Source organism: Macaca mulatta, chromosome 5, assembly GCF_049350105.2.
Source record: "Macaca mulatta isolate MMU2019108-1 chromosome 5, T2T-MMU8v2.0, whole genome shotgun sequence".
NCBI classification, from domain to species: Eukaryota; Metazoa; Chordata; class Mammalia; order Primates; family Cercopithecidae; genus Macaca; species Macaca mulatta.
In genome coordinates this window covers 48,482,155-48,501,372 of record NC_133410.1, presented here as the reverse complement: position 1 = coordinate 48,501,372, position 19,218 = coordinate 48,482,155, and the positions used below count along the sequence as shown (strand labels likewise).

General features: G+C 42.6%; 2 protein-coding genes across 6 annotated transcripts in view; one reads left to right on the top strand and one right to left on the bottom strand.

Annotated features, from left to right (window-relative positions):
- Positions 1–14,304, bottom strand: part of CWH43 (cell wall biogenesis 43 C-terminal homolog) — a 125,495-nt gene extending 111,191 nt beyond the window's left edge. For 3 of the 5 annotated variants that reach the window (XM_078003396.1, XM_078003398.1, XM_015138362.3), the window contains exons 1-6: positions 13,987–14,304; positions 11,793–11,984; positions 8,882–9,002; positions 8,365–8,519; positions 5,640–5,841; positions 1,700–1,788 (exon numbers count right to left, since the gene is read on the bottom strand). In XM_078003396.1, coding sequence (XP_077859522.1) covers positions 1,700–1,788; positions 5,640–5,841; positions 8,365–8,519; positions 8,882–9,002; positions 11,793–11,984; positions 13,987–14,119 — 892 coding nt within the window. In that variant the 5' untranslated portion in view covers positions 14,120–14,304. Of the gene's footprint in view, positions 1–1,699; positions 1,789–5,639; positions 5,842–8,276; positions 8,330–8,364; positions 8,520–8,881; positions 9,003–11,792; positions 11,985–13,986 lie in introns of all 5 variants that reach the window. The other 2 variants (XM_078003397.1, XM_078003399.1) reach the window with 1 other exon arrangement.
- Positions 2,529–19,218, top strand: part of OCIAD2 (OCIA domain containing 2) — a 103,186-nt gene continuing 86,496 nt past the window's right edge. Inside the window, exon 1 of the mRNA XM_078001805.1 lies at positions 2,529–2,533. The gene's annotated coding sequence lies outside the window, so the exon portion shown is untranslated. The remainder of the gene's footprint in view (positions 2,534–19,218) is intronic.

Here is a 19,218-nt window from a genome sequence, read left to right as displayed (position 1 = left end):
ATGTACAGAAATTCACTTGTTATGTTGTCATCCTAAATCTTCTATTACTGATACAGTCTCTCAAACACAGCATCTAGTGTACCACTCTGAATCACCAGCTTAATCAATATGTATTAACAACATCTCAAACCAAATATAGTATTTGCTATATAAACCAAATATAGTATTTGCTATATAATAAAGTGGTTTTTTTACTTAGAGTCAGAAAACCTGACTATAATCATTAAATACTGCCTTTTAAGGGAAAGGAGGAGGGCTGGCATAATTCTGTTATAGGAAAATAAGTACAATGCTCCGTCCTCTTCACAAAGACTAGGGGAGAGGGAACTGGGCAGCCCAAAACATGATTGTCTTCACTGATACTTCTGGGGTCTTAAAGGGTGTAACTGGGAAAAGATGGGTCAGGTCTTTGAGTAAGCAGACATGGACCCTAAAACTGGGTGGAAGGCTGGGCCTGTTACATGTAAAGGAGAAAGGGAAATGGAGCTTCATCATGGAATTCTAAAGGGCATTTTTGAAACACAGAAAAGCAAGGAATCTTGAAGAGTGAAAGAAGTCTGGCAACTAGCAACATGGCAATGCACGGCCCTCATCTTCTAGGTAAAATCTGCTATTCATGAGAATTACTTAATGGGTCCACTCTATCCATCAGGTGAGGGATTGCCTAAGAACTCTGACTTGACCACTACCCAATCTATGCACCTATACTCTGCTGGTGAGAGTGGAAATCAGTCTAACAATTTTGGAAAACAGTGTGACAATTCCCCAAAACAGAATCACCATTTGACCTAGCAATCCCATTACTGGGTATGTACCCAAAGGAATATAAATTGTTCTACCATAAAGACACATGCACGCATATGTTCATTGCAGCGCTATTCACAGTAGCAAAGACATGGAATCAACCTAAATGCCCATCAATGGCAAACTGGATAAAGAAAATGTGGTAATATATACCATGGAATACTACGCAGTCATAAAAAAGAATGAGATCATATCCTTTGCAGGAACATGGATAGAGCTGGAGGCCATTATCCTTAGCAAACTAATGCAGGAACAGAAAACCAAATGCTGCATGTTCTCATTAAGTGGGAGCTGAATGATGAGAACACATGGACACAAAGAGGGGAACAACAGACACTGGGGTCTACCAGACAAGGGTAGAAGGAGAGAGAAGATCAGGAAGAATAACGGGTACTAGGTTTTTTACCTGGGTAACAAAATAATCTGTACAACAAACCCCCATTGCACGAGTTTACTTATATAACAAACCTACACATGTATCCCTGAACTTAAAAGTTATCAATCAATCAATCTCACTTGTACCCCATAAATTTATACAAATAAAAAATTTTTTAATTAAAAATCAAGAATTTTTATAAATCTGCTACTTAACACATGTGCCTTGTTTATGTATTTTTAAGAGTAGGTAGTATTATGGCAGTGTAGTCCAGGAAAGCAGCACAGCCACAGGAGGAAGGGGAGGCAGAAGTAGGAGGAAGCAGGAATTCAGAGCAGGTAGTCACCAGTGACCTTGGTGACATCTGCGTTATAGTTGCTGCTGCTGGTTGCAACAGCCCATCTGGCCACAGTACATATTTATATGGTTGTATCTACTTTCAGTTGAGTTGTGCATGCTTGCAGACAAACTGGATAACCAAGCTCAGTGATGGTCTATCTGCAGGTAAATTCCACATACCTGTAACCCACCAGATCAAACCAGCACCACGAAACCACGAACAAGCTGGAAGCATTAATCCACTTGCCAAGCACAGCAGTACTGCACCTCTGTGAAAAAGGACATGCTCTAAGACATGTGACGTTAGTAATATTTCATCGTCCCGAATATAAAATAGAAATATACCTCCCACCTCTGGTTACATATAAGAAATAATGTGTGTGGAACAACCGGTGAGATCATGAGAGCCCACTGGGAGCCAATATTATACACATTCAGAACAGAGAAGGAATAAAAACTCCGCCATGAGATCAATGATATCTGCCAACTTATCATGTAAGCGCAGTAACCAAGCTTTCTCAGACTATTAAAGTACAGTCCATGTTGGTCATGTAACATTTTAAATGACTCTGCCAAGAACAAAAAGAAAAGCTCATTGGAATGGTTTCTATTTAGTTTGCTTTTTTTTCTTTCTTTCCTCTACCTCAATACTGCTCTTGCCTAGAGTCTCTGCCTTCCCAAAACCAGTGTCAATTTGATAAATAACTGATAGCTGTGTGTCTTTTAAAACAACCACAAATGATTTTATTATTTTGCTATTTTGGCAAAAAGTTGCAAAAGGAGGAAAAAAGAAATTCAACTAAACTTTAGAAGGAAACCCAGAAATAATAATAGCTAGAACATAGGACTCATTTAAGTAGCTGTCACATAAATTAAGCTCAAAAACATAACATACACTATATACTAGGCACTATTTTAAGATTTTCCCCTGTAATTATTATTCATTTAATTCTCATGCGCCTGTAAGGTAAATGCTAATATTATCCCCATTTTGCAGAGGAGAATACTGGGGGAAAGAGCACGTAAGTAACCTGCTTGAGGTCAAACACAGTAGCCCACATAGGACTAAGAAACTAAAATGGTCCTCAGGCTCTGAGGTGAGGCTTGTAGCCATATTACTACCTGCTCCTACCTGTGTAAGAATGACTCTGGGGCTCCGGAAGACCAGATGTGAGAAGAGGCCATGAAGGACAGTGTGGATATTTTTCTACTGCCAAATCAACAACAAATATTTTTGAGTGCCCACCATGTGCCAGGCTCTGTTCTAGGTGTTTGGGATGCATCAATGAACAACGATCCCTTTCTCCCATAGAGCTCACATTCCGGTGGGGGAGACTTATAATAAACACCATTAATAAATAATGCAGATAGGGCCAGGCAGAGCGACTCATGACGGTAATACCAGCACTTTGGGAGGCAGAGGGGGGAGGATCGTTTGAGGTCAGGAGTTTGAGACCAGCCTGGACAAAATAGTGAGACCTAATAATAATGAAGATTATCAGAAGGCAGAAAGTGCTACAGAACACTAAGAGTGATGGGGTCACTAGTGTTGGCGTGGGCTAAGGAGAAGCCAGAACATGTGACCAAGACACAGTTTGTCCTCCCTTGTCCTCCCAGGGCCACAGATGACGCTGCTCCTTTGGTTTCCCAAGGCCTTTCAGCACCTTCGGAGCCTCCCTCTCACCTTTTCCCCATCAAACATACCTATGACCCATTTCCTTAAGTATAATCTGGTGAATTTCAGAAAGCAATTCCTACTATGATGAGGGTGAGCGATGATGGTCTAACGCAACATTTCTCAAGCTGGTTCTGAGAAACACACCTACTCTGTCAGGCATTAATAGATGTTCTAAAGGATAATTCCATGTTCAAATAACTTTGGGAAACCTCCAAATGTCTCTAATATGCTGATACGCATTGTGAAGTACAAAGAAAGGAAGATTGAAATGCACTATTTCCTCAACCTATTTGATGTAGAAGCATTTTCTTTTTCTCGTTAATATCTCAAGAAACCAGCATCTCACAGGGAAGACGCTGTGTCTTCCCAAACCAGCACAGTTTGGGAAATGCTGGTCTTGTGAGTTGCATTTCCATCTTCAATGTCTCACTCTAATATACAGGATTAGGAAATGTCTGAAAAGCAAACCCTCATTTTATATATGTGAGAAAGTTTCCCCCTGAAGTTTAGTTACATTCTTCTTGTGAGAAAAGCAAGGCCAGGGATGTAACATGATTGGCCCAGAGTTGAATGGTGAGTTTCTCCTGGCTACCAGGACTCACCATTTACAATTAAAATTCTTCCTTTACTCTGCCACAAAACATATGCTTGTTTTCACAAGTAACTCTGGAAACTAAGCTTTAACACGTAGGAATAAACTTCTTCCTTCCCCTCCGTCCTTTTGTTCCTTTCTTTCTTCTCTGCCTTCCTCCCAGATATGGAGGAAGATACAGACTCTAAATGAAATAATATTTTCAAACGTCCTTGTTCAGTACTTGACACAGAGTAAGCAATCAATATTCATTCATTTTCCCATTCCCTGCCCTCAAGGGGCTTAGTATCTGGACAGGAAGAAAGACGTTTTTTAAAATCTGTAATACAGAAAAACAAAGTTTCTAACAGATACATATATATGTGTATGTGTGTACACACATATATAACACACATACAAAAATTGATTGATTCAAAGTATTATAGTATGTGGCATAAAGAAGGGATCCCCTGTGATAATAAGAGAAGAATTCCCAGAGAAAATGTTTGAGCTGGGTTTTGAATGGAGTAGGGCTTACCAGGACATCAAGACAGTAAAGCAAGCCCAGGCAGTGGGGAGACTGGAACAGTCTGGCACTTCCAGAGAACCGCAAGTGGGTTCGGCTCAGGTGAAGCAGGAGGATAAGATTAGAACGCATTTGGAAAGGTAAGTAGAGGGGCCAGATCCTGCCTCATGTGGGAGAATTGGGGGCAGTATTTTCCCTGTGTATTGTGGGGCAAACTGTTGAGAGCTTATAAGTAAAGGAGTGGTGGAATCAGATTTGCATTTTACAGAGATCATTCTGGAGCCATGTGGAGAAGATTCCGCTAAAGAGAGACAATTAGGAGACAACAGTAATAGCCTGAATGAAAAAATGGTGAGGACTCCACTAAGGCAGATGTGCTTAGGGATAGAGAGGAAGGGTTTAATCTAAAAGAAGTCACAGAACTGAGTTGGAGAAAATGAGGAAGATGGAGAATTCTGGGCGAACTCTTGGTTTCAGGTTTGGATAATGAGGTGGACAGACAAAGTGGACCTGGGCATGGGGGAAGAAGAACATGAATGGAGGACTGGGAAATACTGAGTTCAGATTTGGACAGGCTGAGGTTGACAAGCCTGTGGGATACGCCTAGATCCCTGCTGGGGAAAGATCCAGTAGGCAGCTGCATGCCTTCAATTGTAAGAATTGAGCACTACAAGAGAGAAAAGTTATCAGAGGCAGATCTTTTAAGAGTTTCTCCAATTTTTTTGCAAGAAGAGATGGAGCCAGTTACAAGAGAAATGATGTGTCAGGAAGAGTAGAGAGAGGGTTAATAAGGACAAAACACAAGGACCAACACTTGACTCCAGACTAACTCCCTGTGTGTCCCACGGCTGGAACAAGAAAGTACCAGAAGATGCAGGGATCTCCTGGGGCTGCCCTCCTTCGCTGAGAATAGAGATCTGTGCCCCAGGCAGTCAACCTAGTCTCCCCAGGGGACTGTGGTCTTGTCCTACTAAATGCCCATAACCATAACCAGAGGGTCTGGAGGAAATGGCCAGGGAGTGCTGCTCCTCTCCCGCCACTGAGAATGTTCTGTGCAAGCATTCCTCGGGATGCCTATGCTGAAGCTCTGGAAACCTCTTATTTAGCTGTGAGCAACCATTGGGCCTCCCACATCTACTTTTCAGCAATCCTTCTGCACAGGGGAAAAGACCCTTCCGGTGCCCTTCTCTCCAGAGCACACAATAATTTCATGCCATATTCTGATATCTAGGGAGAGTGGGTATGAAATATCTGGTTAGCACAGACCTAGCTGTCTGACAAAGGAGGCATTGCTTTCTCCAGGCATAACTGCCAATTTTGTGATTGCTTCCAAACCCAAACTCACCCAAATGGGTTAGGATCTGGCCCTGGATGCGGATGCCCACTCACTGCCCATCTGGAAACAAGAGAGACTTCTCCAAAAACCCAGTGGGTGAGGAACACAAGGCTACCAAAGGCAGCCCCTGCCAGGAGCCAGTTGGGTCTAGAGGCCATCCCCGTGGCTGCCTCACCAGTCTTCTTTTCTTCACGTTTACTGCAGTCACCATCTAGAATTTAAAAATACATATATGGAAAAAGTTTAGTTATATGGAAATTTGCGCTCTATAGTTAGCAGACATTAAGGAAGAAATGGCATTTGGCTTCAAGAAGCTTACTTCAGAAGAGGAGATGAGACATGCAACTAAAATACAAAGCTAAACATGCTGACAGCTATTTAGTGGGAGAGATAATTCCATGCAGGCCAGATAAGGAATGGTTTAAGGCAGAAAACGCATTTTGGAATTCAACAGGTGAAAATGCAGAAAATTATTTGCTTCATGTGAAGTTAAGGCATTGCAGAAAAAGTGTCCGGGAACAAATGTAAAAATTGAGTGGAACATTTCCAGTACACAGGCTGCTTCCTCCCAAAGAGCAGGGTTGTCATCTAACCCTCTGTGGATGCAGTGCATTGACTGAGTAGCCACTGTGCACCAACCCCTCTTCCGAGCCCTGTATATTAACTTTATATTAACTCATTTAACTTTCACAACAACTTCATGAAGTAGGCTCTACTATTAATCCTATTTTACAGATTAGAAAACAGGGCAGGATGCAGTGGCTCGTGCCTGTAATCCCTGTACTTTGGGAGGCCGAGGTGGGTGGATCACCTGAGGTCAGGAGTTTGAAACCAGCCTGGTCAACATGGTGAAAACTGTCTGTACTAAAAACACACAAAAAATAAATAAATAAAAAGTTAGCCAGGCACAGTAGCAGACACCTGTAATCCCAGCTACTCGGGAGGCAGAGTCAGGAGAATCACTTGAACCTGGGAGGTGGGGGTTGCAGTGAGCCGAGATCGCAACACTGCACTCCAGCCCAGGCAACAAGAGTGAAACTCAGTCTCAAAAACAAGAAAACAGACCCAGAGAGATCAGGTAGCCTTTCCAAGTTCACGCAGCTAGTAAAGAGAACCTAGGAACCTGGGATTAGAGCTTAGGCAGTGTAGCTCCTTGGTACTATTTAGCCAAGAGGTCCAATTCATCACAGTAATGACTTTACACACAAAACTGTAACAACTGGAGAAGATGCCAGCAGGAGGACTCCTTCACAGAAACAGAGAGAGCCTATTGGGCAGACGCTTTGTGACCCCCATCCTGCCCTCTACAGGATGGAAGGAAGGTCTTAGGGTCTGACTGTACGGCTGGCAGTCTAATTTCCCAAGAAAGCTTCTCTGACATTAACAGGATCAGAGGGAGGAGGGGCAGAGCTGAGAGCAGTGGGGATGGGATGGAGTGGGAGAGGGCGGTAGTGACAGAAGGGAGACCAGGGGCATGGGGTCTCAGCAGAGAGTTTTGAGGGAAAAGAGCCATCTAAACTGAATTTGCTGAGTGAAATGCAGTGTATGACAGTGGGTGACCCCACCCCCACACAGGACCCAACAAATCTTCAAAGGAAACTACAAAAAATACTTGATATGCTCAGATAGGCTGAGAAGGTGCATGATGAACAGTCAGTTTTATAAAGGAAGGCACAGAGCAGAAATGGAGAAAGGGACTGCCAGCCAGGAACTGGGTCACATACATTTAAAACAGAGGCCAGATAGAAAAAAAGTCAGGAAATGTGAACAGTACCCTGAAGTTCAGATCTTTATCAGGCTGTACCTGTGAAATGGGCTGCCCGAGTCTCTGCCTCTAGATATGAATGTAAAACATATGTTAGGGGACCACACCGAGTTCTAAGTCTTCTACTATTAATATCATGTGGTCAATTTACTGACATAATTTCCCTCTATTCTCATTTCATGCCAAACTAGGGGGCACAGGGGAAATTATACAAGCACTTTGTTTGTGGTGAGCCAATACCCTCTAAACTTCCATTAATCTTGATATTTCACCTTGTAGTTACAGAAGAACAGTGACTCACTGAGAGTTACACAAAAAGCTAGGAGCAAGTTAACTAGAATCCACTAACACTTCTCCCTTCTTTTTAGAAGAGTCTCGGGTTGGTTTATAAAACAAACTCCAAGCTGGGCATGTTTCTGTCTCAGAGAAAGCTGGCCCCTGGGAGATACAGGTGATTGGAAAGTCGGTATGCATATGCAAGGTTTCCTTTCTTTTCAAGTCTTAGATTTGGAGCTTCAGACCTCTGGAAGAAAAAAACACAGGAAGTTCTAGGGACAGCTATAGGTCACAGAAACTTTCCTTAGTGTTACAGATGTACTGGGGTCAGTGTGGAAGTGGAGGATGGAGAATCCCATCCTAGAGAGCCCTGACCAGGGGGAAGGAGGAGGAAGACAGAGCCGAATGAGAGCTGGGGTATAAGGCCTGGTTCTCGTCTCCCACTGCCATGGTGCTACAAACCAGTGACGGTATTTTATTTTCACCCTCTGTCTGTACAGGCAAGGAAAATGTGCCTGCTGCTTAGCAAATAGCCCACTGGTTGCACCAATTATTATTTCAGAGGAAGAAAAAGCTGAAATATAGATATAATGCAGAAAGATTACTTTTATAGATTTTCTTTCCAAGATGTGGAACATTCACACAGGAAATGTAAGCTCTGCAAAAGAGAAAATTCCAAAGTTACTATATTACCTGTGCCAATACGATCGAGTGTGGCTATGGCAGTTAATGTCAGTATCACTTTGTTGGACATCTGATAACTCCAGATTGGGTTTAGTGAAGTGTACCATATGCGTAGAACAACAAGAACAATCTGTCCTAAAACGAATCCCCAAATTCTGAGGTATCTGTAAGTGCAAAAGTATTTTTAAACACTTTTTATGTGGACTCAGTGTACTATGTCCATCATGAATTTCACAGTTTCATAGAATAAGTAGCTGAAATAGTCTTGTTGGTAATCTGCAATAATGAACGTGACTTAGCCTCTATATAGCAACTTAAGCAACTTGCTATAATTCTTTAATTTTCAAAACCTTATTGAGATTGATGGCAAGTGTTCATGTCCTTGTTTTGGGAAAAGGAAAAAAAGGAGACTTCAACAAGGCCATATGGAAGGTAAAAACTATAACCTGGAACTCCTGGCCCCAGGTTTCCCTTTGGTAACTGACTATACTTGTTTGTCTATAAGTACATGAAACATTAACCATACCTTTGCAAATGACTTCCTGACCACCAAGTCACAGCTTGCACTATCAGCGAGGAAGATACCCCAAGTGCAAGAACCATCAGTCGAAGTTTGGCATTTGGAGCCTGGAAGGAGGCTATGCTGCCTACAAACAAAATAGGGAGAGCTAAGCAGTTTTGGCAAGCATGGATTGGAACTCCATAATCTGCATTTGATGAATGTTATCTGATACCATCTTTATACTCAGGAAGACATAGTTGGTGTATAATTTTATATATGTATTTAAAATTTGTATTGAAATACAATTCACATATCATAAAAGTCACCATGTTAAAATATACAATTCAATGATTTTTAGTATACTCATAAAGTTGTGCAACAATCACCACTATCAAATTCCAGAAAAATTTCATCACCCCAAGAAGAAGCCACATCCCCATTAGCAGGTCACTTCTCATTCCCTTCTCTCCACATCCCCTAGCCTCTGGCAACCACTAATCTATTTTCTGTCTCTACGAATTTTTCCTATTCTGGACATTTCATATTAAATTGTACAATATGTGGCCTTTTGTGACTGCCTTCTTTCTCTTACCATAATGTTTTCAGGGTGCATCCAGGTTGTAGCATGTATCAGTGTTTCATTACTTCTCATAGCTACATAATATTCCATTGCATGTATATACTACAGTATGTTTATCCATGTGTCAGTTGATGGGCATTTAGGTTGTTTCCATTTTGTGGCTCTCATGAATAATGCAGCTATGAAGATTTGTGTACAAGTTTATGTCTGAACAGATGTTTCCATTTTTCTTGGGTATATACCAAGGAATAGAGTTGTTAGATCATATGATAACTGCTTCTGTCACACTTTGCCAAAGCAGCTGTGCCATTTTACATTTCTTACATCTCTACCAGTAATGTGTGAAAGTTCCAATTTCTCCACATCCTTGCCAACACTTATTATTGTCTGTCTTTTTTGATTATAGCCAACCTGCTGGGTCAAAAATAATCTAAATTGATAGGAGTATGAACTGGTTTAATGGTTACTTACACAGTAATTAACCTTGAATATCTGAGGTGCCAGAAGTGAGATGGCATGTAACGCTCAGACCCTCTCTGTATTTATATAAGAATATCTCAGGACTCTAAAAACAAAGTTGTTTCATATCCCTAAGAAGCATTTGAAGGGAGTTTTAAAGCAAATCATGGCTTACTTCAGCCTCTGTTTAGCAAAAACAAAGCTCAATGGTCACCTGGAGCAGCATTTAGCAGAGAATGGCCACTTCCTCCTCAACTCTGAGTAATGTTCCCTACCTATTTCATATTTCCAAATATAATTCTACTTCTGCTCAAGGTGATAGGTTTTCACGGAGGAAGAAAGTGAAAAGGGAACAGGAAGCATAGAAATAAAATAGAATATCTACCCCAAACTTATTTTATATCACATCCCTTACAGTCACCAGAAGTTACTGGGTCAAAAATGGATTGAAGTAATGGAAACTATCCCAGTTTCCACTCAGTCTGTGGATGTATAGGTAAAGTCCACATAGGCAGCACCAAAGGTAACAAGAAATTACTACCTATGAGATCACTCCCATAAAATCAACCTGAAGTGTGATAAGAAAATGAATCTTGCAAGACTCAGAGCTATGGTGGGTCATGGAAGGATACTGTAAGTCAATGCCAGTTGAAATCAATTACTATATACTCAGTTCAGGATAGGAAACTTCATTTGTTATTTCTGGAGCTGAAAATTTCAAGACCATTTGACACGTCTTCCAATTCCTATGGACACCAACTTTGTAAAGGGCACACTTTTCAGGAGTTTTTACCACTATCCTTCTGAGTCTGAGTTGTTTTAAAAACAAGAGCTCTAGGCCATGAGCAGTGACTCACACCTATGATCTCAGCACTGTGGGAGGCCAGGGAGAATGGCTTAAGCTCAGGAGTTCGAGACCAGCTGAGCAACATAGCGAGACTTCATCTTTACTGACACAAAACAAAACAAGAGCTCTATACCTTTGTGGGGATCCACAGAAGTCAATGCACTGACTGTGTTGTGCCTTCAGAAAAGCGATGGCAGTGTCATAGTAAAATGTCGCTATGCAACACATGACTGTGAGTATATTTGCAGGATATATTTCTAGAAGTAGAATTTCTGGTGAACTGTGCTTATTTGTAATTTTGATAATACTACTAAATTATTCTCCATAGAGGTTGTGCCAATGGACACACACCAGCAATGTATGAGTGCCTGTTTCCCCACTCTTACTGCACAGTGCAGTCAGACTATTCTTTGCTGATCTACTTGTCAAACTATAGATAAGCATATCTGTATGTGTATAATTTATGATCTATACATTTGCTTCCATTTTTAAAACTAATTGTATTTCCTTTCCAGTGAATTGATCAGATCCTGTGCCCCCTTTTCTATTGAGTTGTTGGTCTCTTTTTATTATTGGTTTGTGGGAACTCTATATATTACAGAAATTAGCCCTTTGGCTAAAAGAGTTGCAAGTATTTTTCCTAGTTTCTTGTTTGAGTGCTTATTGTGGTGTTTGTCATCATAATCTTCACATTTCTTGTGAATTTTTATTTAACAAACTTTTTAAAATGGCTCCTGAGTGTTATGTCACAGTTGGAAAGAAAAACACAATATATTCAAGAGTTGATCAGTTCTTTAAGGTATCTTTCCTCTACTCATTTCAATGATTTTTAGGTCTTTTTAGTCTGGCAAAAACATTGTAAATGTAAAACACATCGACTTTCAGTCTAGTCTTCCAATTACTAAAGCTCTTCTAAGGTAGTGGTAAGGGAAAGAGAAATATTTGATTTTTTTAAATTCAAACATTTAGCATTCAAAGAACAGTCTACATAATCTCACTTGATTTTTAACTAAAACAAAAAAACTTAAAGAAACTCTTTTAAATCTTACCGACAGTGATTATCCTCAGCAGGGTTAGCATCCACTTCTTGTTAACCAATTTCCAGAAAGGAGTAATTGTTAGAAATATTGGAGAAAGGAACGCTATACTAAAACTTTCCAGCCCAGTGAGTTCTAGTGTTTGCAAAGGAAAGTAATAGATCATCGGTCCCAGGTCATGGTAGAGAGACCAAGAAATATATCCTACAAAAAAAAAAGTTAAAGAGAGAAAGTGTAACTTCGGCATTGTTTCTAACAATAGCCCTATCCCTCCACTCCAGCCACTCAGGCTGGCCATTCTTCTTTATGACTCTGGCCTGAACTGGGTTCCAGTTGTTTCCACTGACAGGAAACAAAACGAGAGCACTACACCTGTGTAGAGATTCACAGAACTCGCTGCACTGTGTTGTGCCTTAAGAGACCGATGGACAGAAAAGTGATGGCAATTTCCTAGTGAAATGTCACTATGAAATGCATGACTCTGAGTATATCTGTAGGATATATTCCCAGAAGTGAAATTTCTGGTGAAACGTACATATTCCCCCCCGCCCCGCCCCCTCACATCAGGCCCTGGTAGAGGATGGCTTCTTGCTGCCATGAGTCTCTCAGCATCCCTTGCTTGTTCCTTTTCCTTGCCCATATGGCTGTAGACAATCTCTTTATTAAGTCCTATTCATTTGGAACATCTGAGTTGAATTTGGCTTCCCATCAGGATGCTGACTGACAAAATTTTCTTACCTACATTGTCCCCTGTATAATGAAAAATATTGTGAGAGTCCAAAAGGGCAGTAAGCAGCAGGACTCCCTCCTACAACCCCAGACTACACCCAAAGCACTTGAGTGAGGCAGCAGTCATTCCCTTGAGTAGAACATTTTCAGTCCAATCCTTAGGAGGCAGTGCAGGGTAGTGGAATACCCAGATCTGAAGTAAGTTGCACCTCTGCCAATAACCGCTGTATAATCTTGAGCAATGATGATAATTAACGCTATGGGCACTTGCCACGCACTAGGATTGGTGCTAAGTGTTCAACACGGAGCATCTGTCTCATTCCTTATACAGCCCCCTATGCTATGAGATGGGTAGTATTTCCACTCACCTCTTATAAATGCAAAAACTAACTAAGCAAGAACAAAACAACAAGCAAAACGCTGAGACTCAGAAAGATAAATGAGTACCTAAGGTTACACAAGTAGCAAATGTCAGAGTTGCCATAACTCTAAGCAGCCTGGGTCCAAAGGTAGCCCCTCTAACTACCAGGTGTGGGGACTTTCTACCAACTGACTTTCCAACTCCGCTTCTTAGTCCGCAAAACTTTCAACCCCTTCAGAGTTGTTGGGAGGATTAAGTGAGATCAAATGCACTGAGTACTAGCACCTGAGGTACTTATTGAATGCAAGGCACTGTACATCTCCCAACTTATAGATACAGGCTAAGCCAGAAAAAAAAAAAATTGTCTGAAGCCCTCCTGAGAATTACCAGCTCCCAGAAAATCAAGTTCTCAGGAAGGCGCCCCACCCAGACCAGAGGGATCTTTGTTTTGTAACGAACCTGGGATTCCAGCAATATCCCAAATGTTTGTCTGGGAACTTTCATTTTATTACTCACACAGCTCCGACAGAATTACACCAATAAAATTATCCTTGGGATTTTGTAAAGCTGGTGAGAGAGCACATGAGACTCGAGTCCGATGCTTTTCGCCAAATGCCCAAGTGTGCAGCCCACACCAGGGCCACTTGTCCTGGGCCCAGTTCACGGCAGCAGCTGCCGCCGGGTGTTCACCTACAGCTCCTGGGGAAAACAGGTGCCCCTTTCCTTCTGAATTTTAAAGTTCAGCACTGAATTGTATTAAGTTAAACTTAAAGGCCACGGGTGGGGGTCTTTGGGGACGATACCGGCCTCGCGGGGTCAAGGCCGACACGAGAGGAATTCGCGCTCCTTGGGCACAATCCCAGAGCTGCTGGGAACTCGGGCGACGGCGTCTTCTGCGGGCGCCTCGCAGACTCAGTTTGAACACTTCAGTCTAGGTCTTTTCCTTTATTCCCCTCAGTAGGAAGAGTTCCCAGGGGAAGATAAGCATCTCCACTCTGGACACGGAGCGCCCTTTTCCTCCTACCCGAACTCAGCCAACCTGGCCTAGCGCCGCGGCTCTGGACAGGGCCCGGAGAGCTGGCACCCGCAAACGAGCGGCGAGGCACTTCAGCTTACCCAGCAGCGACTCCAAGAAGATTTCTCTCCACAGCGAGGGCATCGCCGCGGCGCTGGGCAGCGCTTTCCAGGAAAGCCGTGCGGGCCGGGCCTGCTGCCCTAGCCCTGCGCCCCCAGGTCCCCGCAGCCGCATCCTCCCGTACCTGCGTCCGCGCCCCTAGTCCCCGCGTCCCCTTGCCAAGCGAGCCCCAACAAGCTGGCCCACTTGCCGAACCGAGGCGGGGTGGGGCCGGTCCGCCCGCCCCTTCCCGACCACACCTAGCCTCACCTGCCCGAACCTGGCCTGGCCGGGCGCCACCTGTGCGCGTTGCGCCACCTCGGGCGCCTCTGGTCCCCGCCTTCGCCTACTCGGCGCGAGCCCCAGCGGCACCCTTGGCCGGCGCAGGGGACATGCATCTCGACTCTGACTCTGCTATCTCGCCAGAACCCGGAGCAGCCCCGGGGATGCAGCGCTGCCAGAGCCCAGGAGGGAGCGAACAAGTGCAACTCCGGACCAGCGGTGCCTTCGTTTAGACGAGGCCCAGAGGGGTGTGCCGCGAGAAGAAAGTAGAGAGGAAGGACAGCTGGAGACCCAGATGGGGACCCTGGAGGAGCAGGTCCTGTACACCGGCTCCGGCGCTCTGGAAGCCTTAGGTGACCACGGGGCGCGAACCCGACCGTAGACATCTTCAGGCCAGGGCGACGCGTCGGAAGCGTGCCGGCAGGGCAAGGGCCACTCTTTCTCAGCTATGATAGTAAAAATGCAATTTGTTAATTGCCTCCTAGCAAAGGGGCCCAAAATTCTAGCGGCTGCAAGATTTTCTAGGAGGAGAGAAAGTAACTGACGCGAGTGGAAACCCAGCCCTCCCCCGGTTTATGAGTAATGATATTTGAGAGTGCTTATCCTGAAGAGAAGGTGGGAGACGTTCTGATTAATGTGGCGAGTGAACTAGGCCAGCTGTTTCTCGCTCAAATGTATCACACCCAGGATGTCTTGAACTTGTTTAAGAACCCCTGAAAGCAATTTATTTTAATGTACTTTAGTTTCTTAAGAAGAGCTTATTGTTTATCAGTTCCAGAAAGTTTGCTCTGAAATTAAACAATGATGGCATGCCCAAAAAGTATTAGAATCACATTAGCAGCAATCATTGCTATTAAATAGGAGTATTGAGCAAAGAGGTTTTGTTTTGTTTGAGACGGAGTCTTGCTCTGTCGCCCAGGCTGGAATGCAGTGGCATAATCTCGGTTCATTGCAACCTCCGCCTCCTGGGTTCAAGCAATTCTCCTGCCTGAGCCTCCTGAGCAGCTGGGACTACAGGCACGCACCACCACGCCCAGATAATTTTTGTATTTTTAGTAAAGATGGAGTTTCACCTTATTGGTCAGGCTGGTCTCAAACTCCTGATCTCGTGATCCACCCACCTTGGCCGCCCAAAGTGCTGGGATTACCAGCGTGAGCCACCATGCCCGGTCAAGTAAAGAGTTCTTAATCGGTTAATTACTAGCTAGTACTCTCAATCTCAAGGGAAGATATATAGGTTAATGGAACAGAAGTGAGAGACTGGAGATAAACCCCCTTTTAGGGTCAAATGAGTTTCACAAGCTTGCCAAGACAATTCCACGGGGAAGAGTCTTTTCAAAAAATGATTCTATGACTACTATCTGTATGCAAAAGAATAAAGTTGGATCCATATTTCACACCATACACAAAAATGAACTCTAAATGGATCAAAGACCTAAATGTAAGAGATAAAACTGTAACACTCTTGGAAGAAAACATCAAAGTAAATCTTTGTGATCTTGAATTAGGCAATGGATTCCTATTATATATAAAACACCAAAGCACAAGCAACAAAAGAAATAATAGATAACTTGGACGTCATTAAAATTAAAAGCTTTTTGCTTCAAAAGACTCCATCAAGAAAGTGAAAAGACAATGTACACAATGGGAGATTTTTTTATTATTAATATACCTTAATATCTGGGATACATATGCAGAACGTGCAGGTTTGTTATGTAGGTATACACGTGCCATGGTGGTTTGCTGCACCCATCAACCTATCATCTACATTAGATATCCCTTTTAATGCTATCCCTCCCCTAACCCCCAACCCCCACCACGGCAGGCCCAGGTGTGTGATGTTCCCCACCCTGTGGCCATGTGTTCTCATTGTTCAACACCCTCTTATGAGTGAGAACATGGGGGGTTTGGTTTTCTGTTCTTGTGTTAGTTTGCTGAGAATGATGGTTTCCAGCTTCATTCATGTCCCTGCAAAGGACATGAACTCATTCTTTTTCATGGCTGCATAGTATTCTATGGTGTGTATGTGCCACATTTTCTTTATCCAGTCTATCATTGATGGGTATTTGTGTTGTTCCAAGTCTTTGCTATTGTTAATAGTGTTGCAATAAACATACGTGTGCATGTGTCTTTATAGTAGAATGATTTATAATCCTTTGGGTATATACCCAGTAATGAGATTGCTGGGTCAAATGGTATTTCTGGTTCTAGATCCTTGTGAAACTGAACCACTGTCTTCCACAATGGTTGAACTAATTTACACTCCCATCAACAGTGTAAAAGTGTTCCTATTTCTCCACATCCTCTCCAGCATCTGTTGTTTCCTGACTTTTTAATGATCACCATTTTAAATGGTGTGAGATGGTATCTCATTGTGGTTTTTATTTGAATTAGGAGATAATATTTTTAAATCACATCTGTCCCACCACATTTATTTTGATCTCTATTTGAAGTAGGGCTTTCTTGTCATTCTCCCTTGATCTGTTGAAAATGTCTCCCAGTGTTCAGAAGTCCCTGGATAATTTTTTAATGTAATTTTAGAAATGTTAGAATTTATGGTGGCATTGATTGCTTTTTTAATGAGAAAACAAAAAGGAAGAATCAGATCATCTCTTCCCACCCTTCCATTATATCTCTGACTTCTTGGGATCCTACACATATCTGAAGGTCTCTTAGAAAACATTCTAGCTGTTAGGTACCACTTTCCTCAGTATACAATTTTACACATTTGCCAGCCATCTCAAGTCACACTTGAACGTAGTCTCAAATGCATCATTCTTCTGTTATCAGGTTGGAAAATTTGTAGCACACAGGAAGCCCCACAGTACTGTCTCACCCAGCACCTTGCAGATACCCACAGCCACAGCTCTCTTCCCTGCTTCCCTCAAAGTTGACCTCAAAATCCTTCTCAGAAATAACCCTTCTCGGAATAATAATAATCCTTCTGGATAAACAAAATGTTGTATGACCATTCAATGGAGTATTATTCAGCCATAAAGAGGAGCAAAGTACTGATATATGCTATAACATATAGAATATATGAATATATGTTATACGTTATCTTGAATACATTATGCTAAGTGAAAGAGGCCAAACACCAAAGTTTGCATGTTGTGTCACTCCATCTATGTGAAATGTCTAGAATAGGTAAATCCATAGAGGCAGAAAGAGCATTGGTAGTCACCAGGGGGTCAGGGGAGGGCAGAATGAAAAGTGACTGCTTAAGGGGTTTCTTTTTGGGAGTGATGAGATGTGCTGGAATTAGATTGTGGTGATAGATGCATCATTCTGGGAAAATGCCAAAGCCATTCTATCTTACACTTTAAAGGGTGGCCCGGGAGTGGTGGCTCACGCCTGTAATCCCAGCATTTGGGGAGGTCAAGGCGGGCGGATCATTTGAGGTCAGGAGTTCCAGACCAGCCTGACCAACATAGTAAAACCCCTTCTCTACTAAAACACAAAAAAAATTAGCCCGGCCTGGTGGCGGGCGCCTGTAATCTCAGCTACTTAGAAGGCTGAGGCGGAAGAATCGCTTGAACCCGGGAGGCGGAGGCTGCAGTGATCCAAGATCGTGCCACTGCACTCCAGCCTTGTCGACAGAGCTAGACTCCCTCTCAAAAACAAATAAATAAACAAAAATAACAATAAAAGGGTGAGTTTTATGGGATGTCAATTTTTAAAGGAAGAAACAATTGTTCATAGCAGCATTATTAATAATAGCTAAAAAATGGAAGCAACCTGAATGTGCATCAACTGATTGATGAATAAACAAAATGTGGAGTATCCATGGAATCGAATATGATTCAGCAATGAGAGGGATGAAGTACTGCTATTACGCCGACATGGATGAACCTTGAAAACATTGCGCTAAGTGAAAGAAACTGCCTATTGTATGATTCTGTTTATATGAAATGTTTGGAACAGACAAATTGATAGTGATGGAGGGTAGATTAGTGGTTGCTTAGGGCTGTGGGGACATGTGGGATAGGAAAGGCGACTAATGAGTACAGAGTTTCTTTTAGAGGGAGATGAAAATGTTCTAAAATTAGATCATGACAATGGTCGCACAATGGTTGTACAACTCTATGAATACTTAAAAACTTTGTGTTGTATATGTTAAATACTATTTGAATTATATCTCAATAAGGCTATTTTTTAAATGCAATTCTTTCTAGTTAAATAGTTTTCAAATGCTCTGGTTGGGATTTCAGTCATTTTCGTGTCAAGTGTTCCCCAACATGTGAAGGACCTCAGTGACTACAGACATCAGACACTGCATTTTCCTTCTCTGATGCCCTTATGTTTATTTTCCATGCACCTATAGAAAGCATCTAGCTCAGTGCTGTGTGTGCCTAGCAGGTGCCTTGTAAAGTGTGTTCCTTTACAAAGCTAAGTGCTAGGAAAAACTTTACTTCTACTAAGGATGCGATGTGCCTTCTTCTCCACCCAGAGCTCAATTTTTGGTTTTAGTGTTTTTGGTTTTATTTTTTGCCTCATTAACCTTTTGATCACAGTTAACCACAAGGAAGTCTGGAAAATGCAGTCTAGCTGTGGTCCCAGAAAAAGAAAGAAATCAAGTTTTAGTGAGCAGCTATCTGTCTCTGCTACAAAAACTGCTTTATATATAGGATTGTTTTGAAATTTATTTATTTATTTATTTAGAGATGGATTTTGCTCTTGTTGCCCAGGCTGGAGTGCAGTGGCTCCCTCCACCTCCTGGATTCAAGTGATTCTCCTGCCTCAGCCTCCGGAGTAGGTGGGATTACAGGCACCTGCCACCACACCCAGCTAGTTTTTGTATTTTTACTAGAGGTGAGGTTTCACAATGGGGTGGCTGGTCTTGAACTCCTGACCACAGGTGATCCACCTGCCTCAGCCTCCCAAAGTGCTTGGGATTGTAGGCATGAGCCACTGCGCCCAGCACATATATATATATGCCACCACACCAGAGA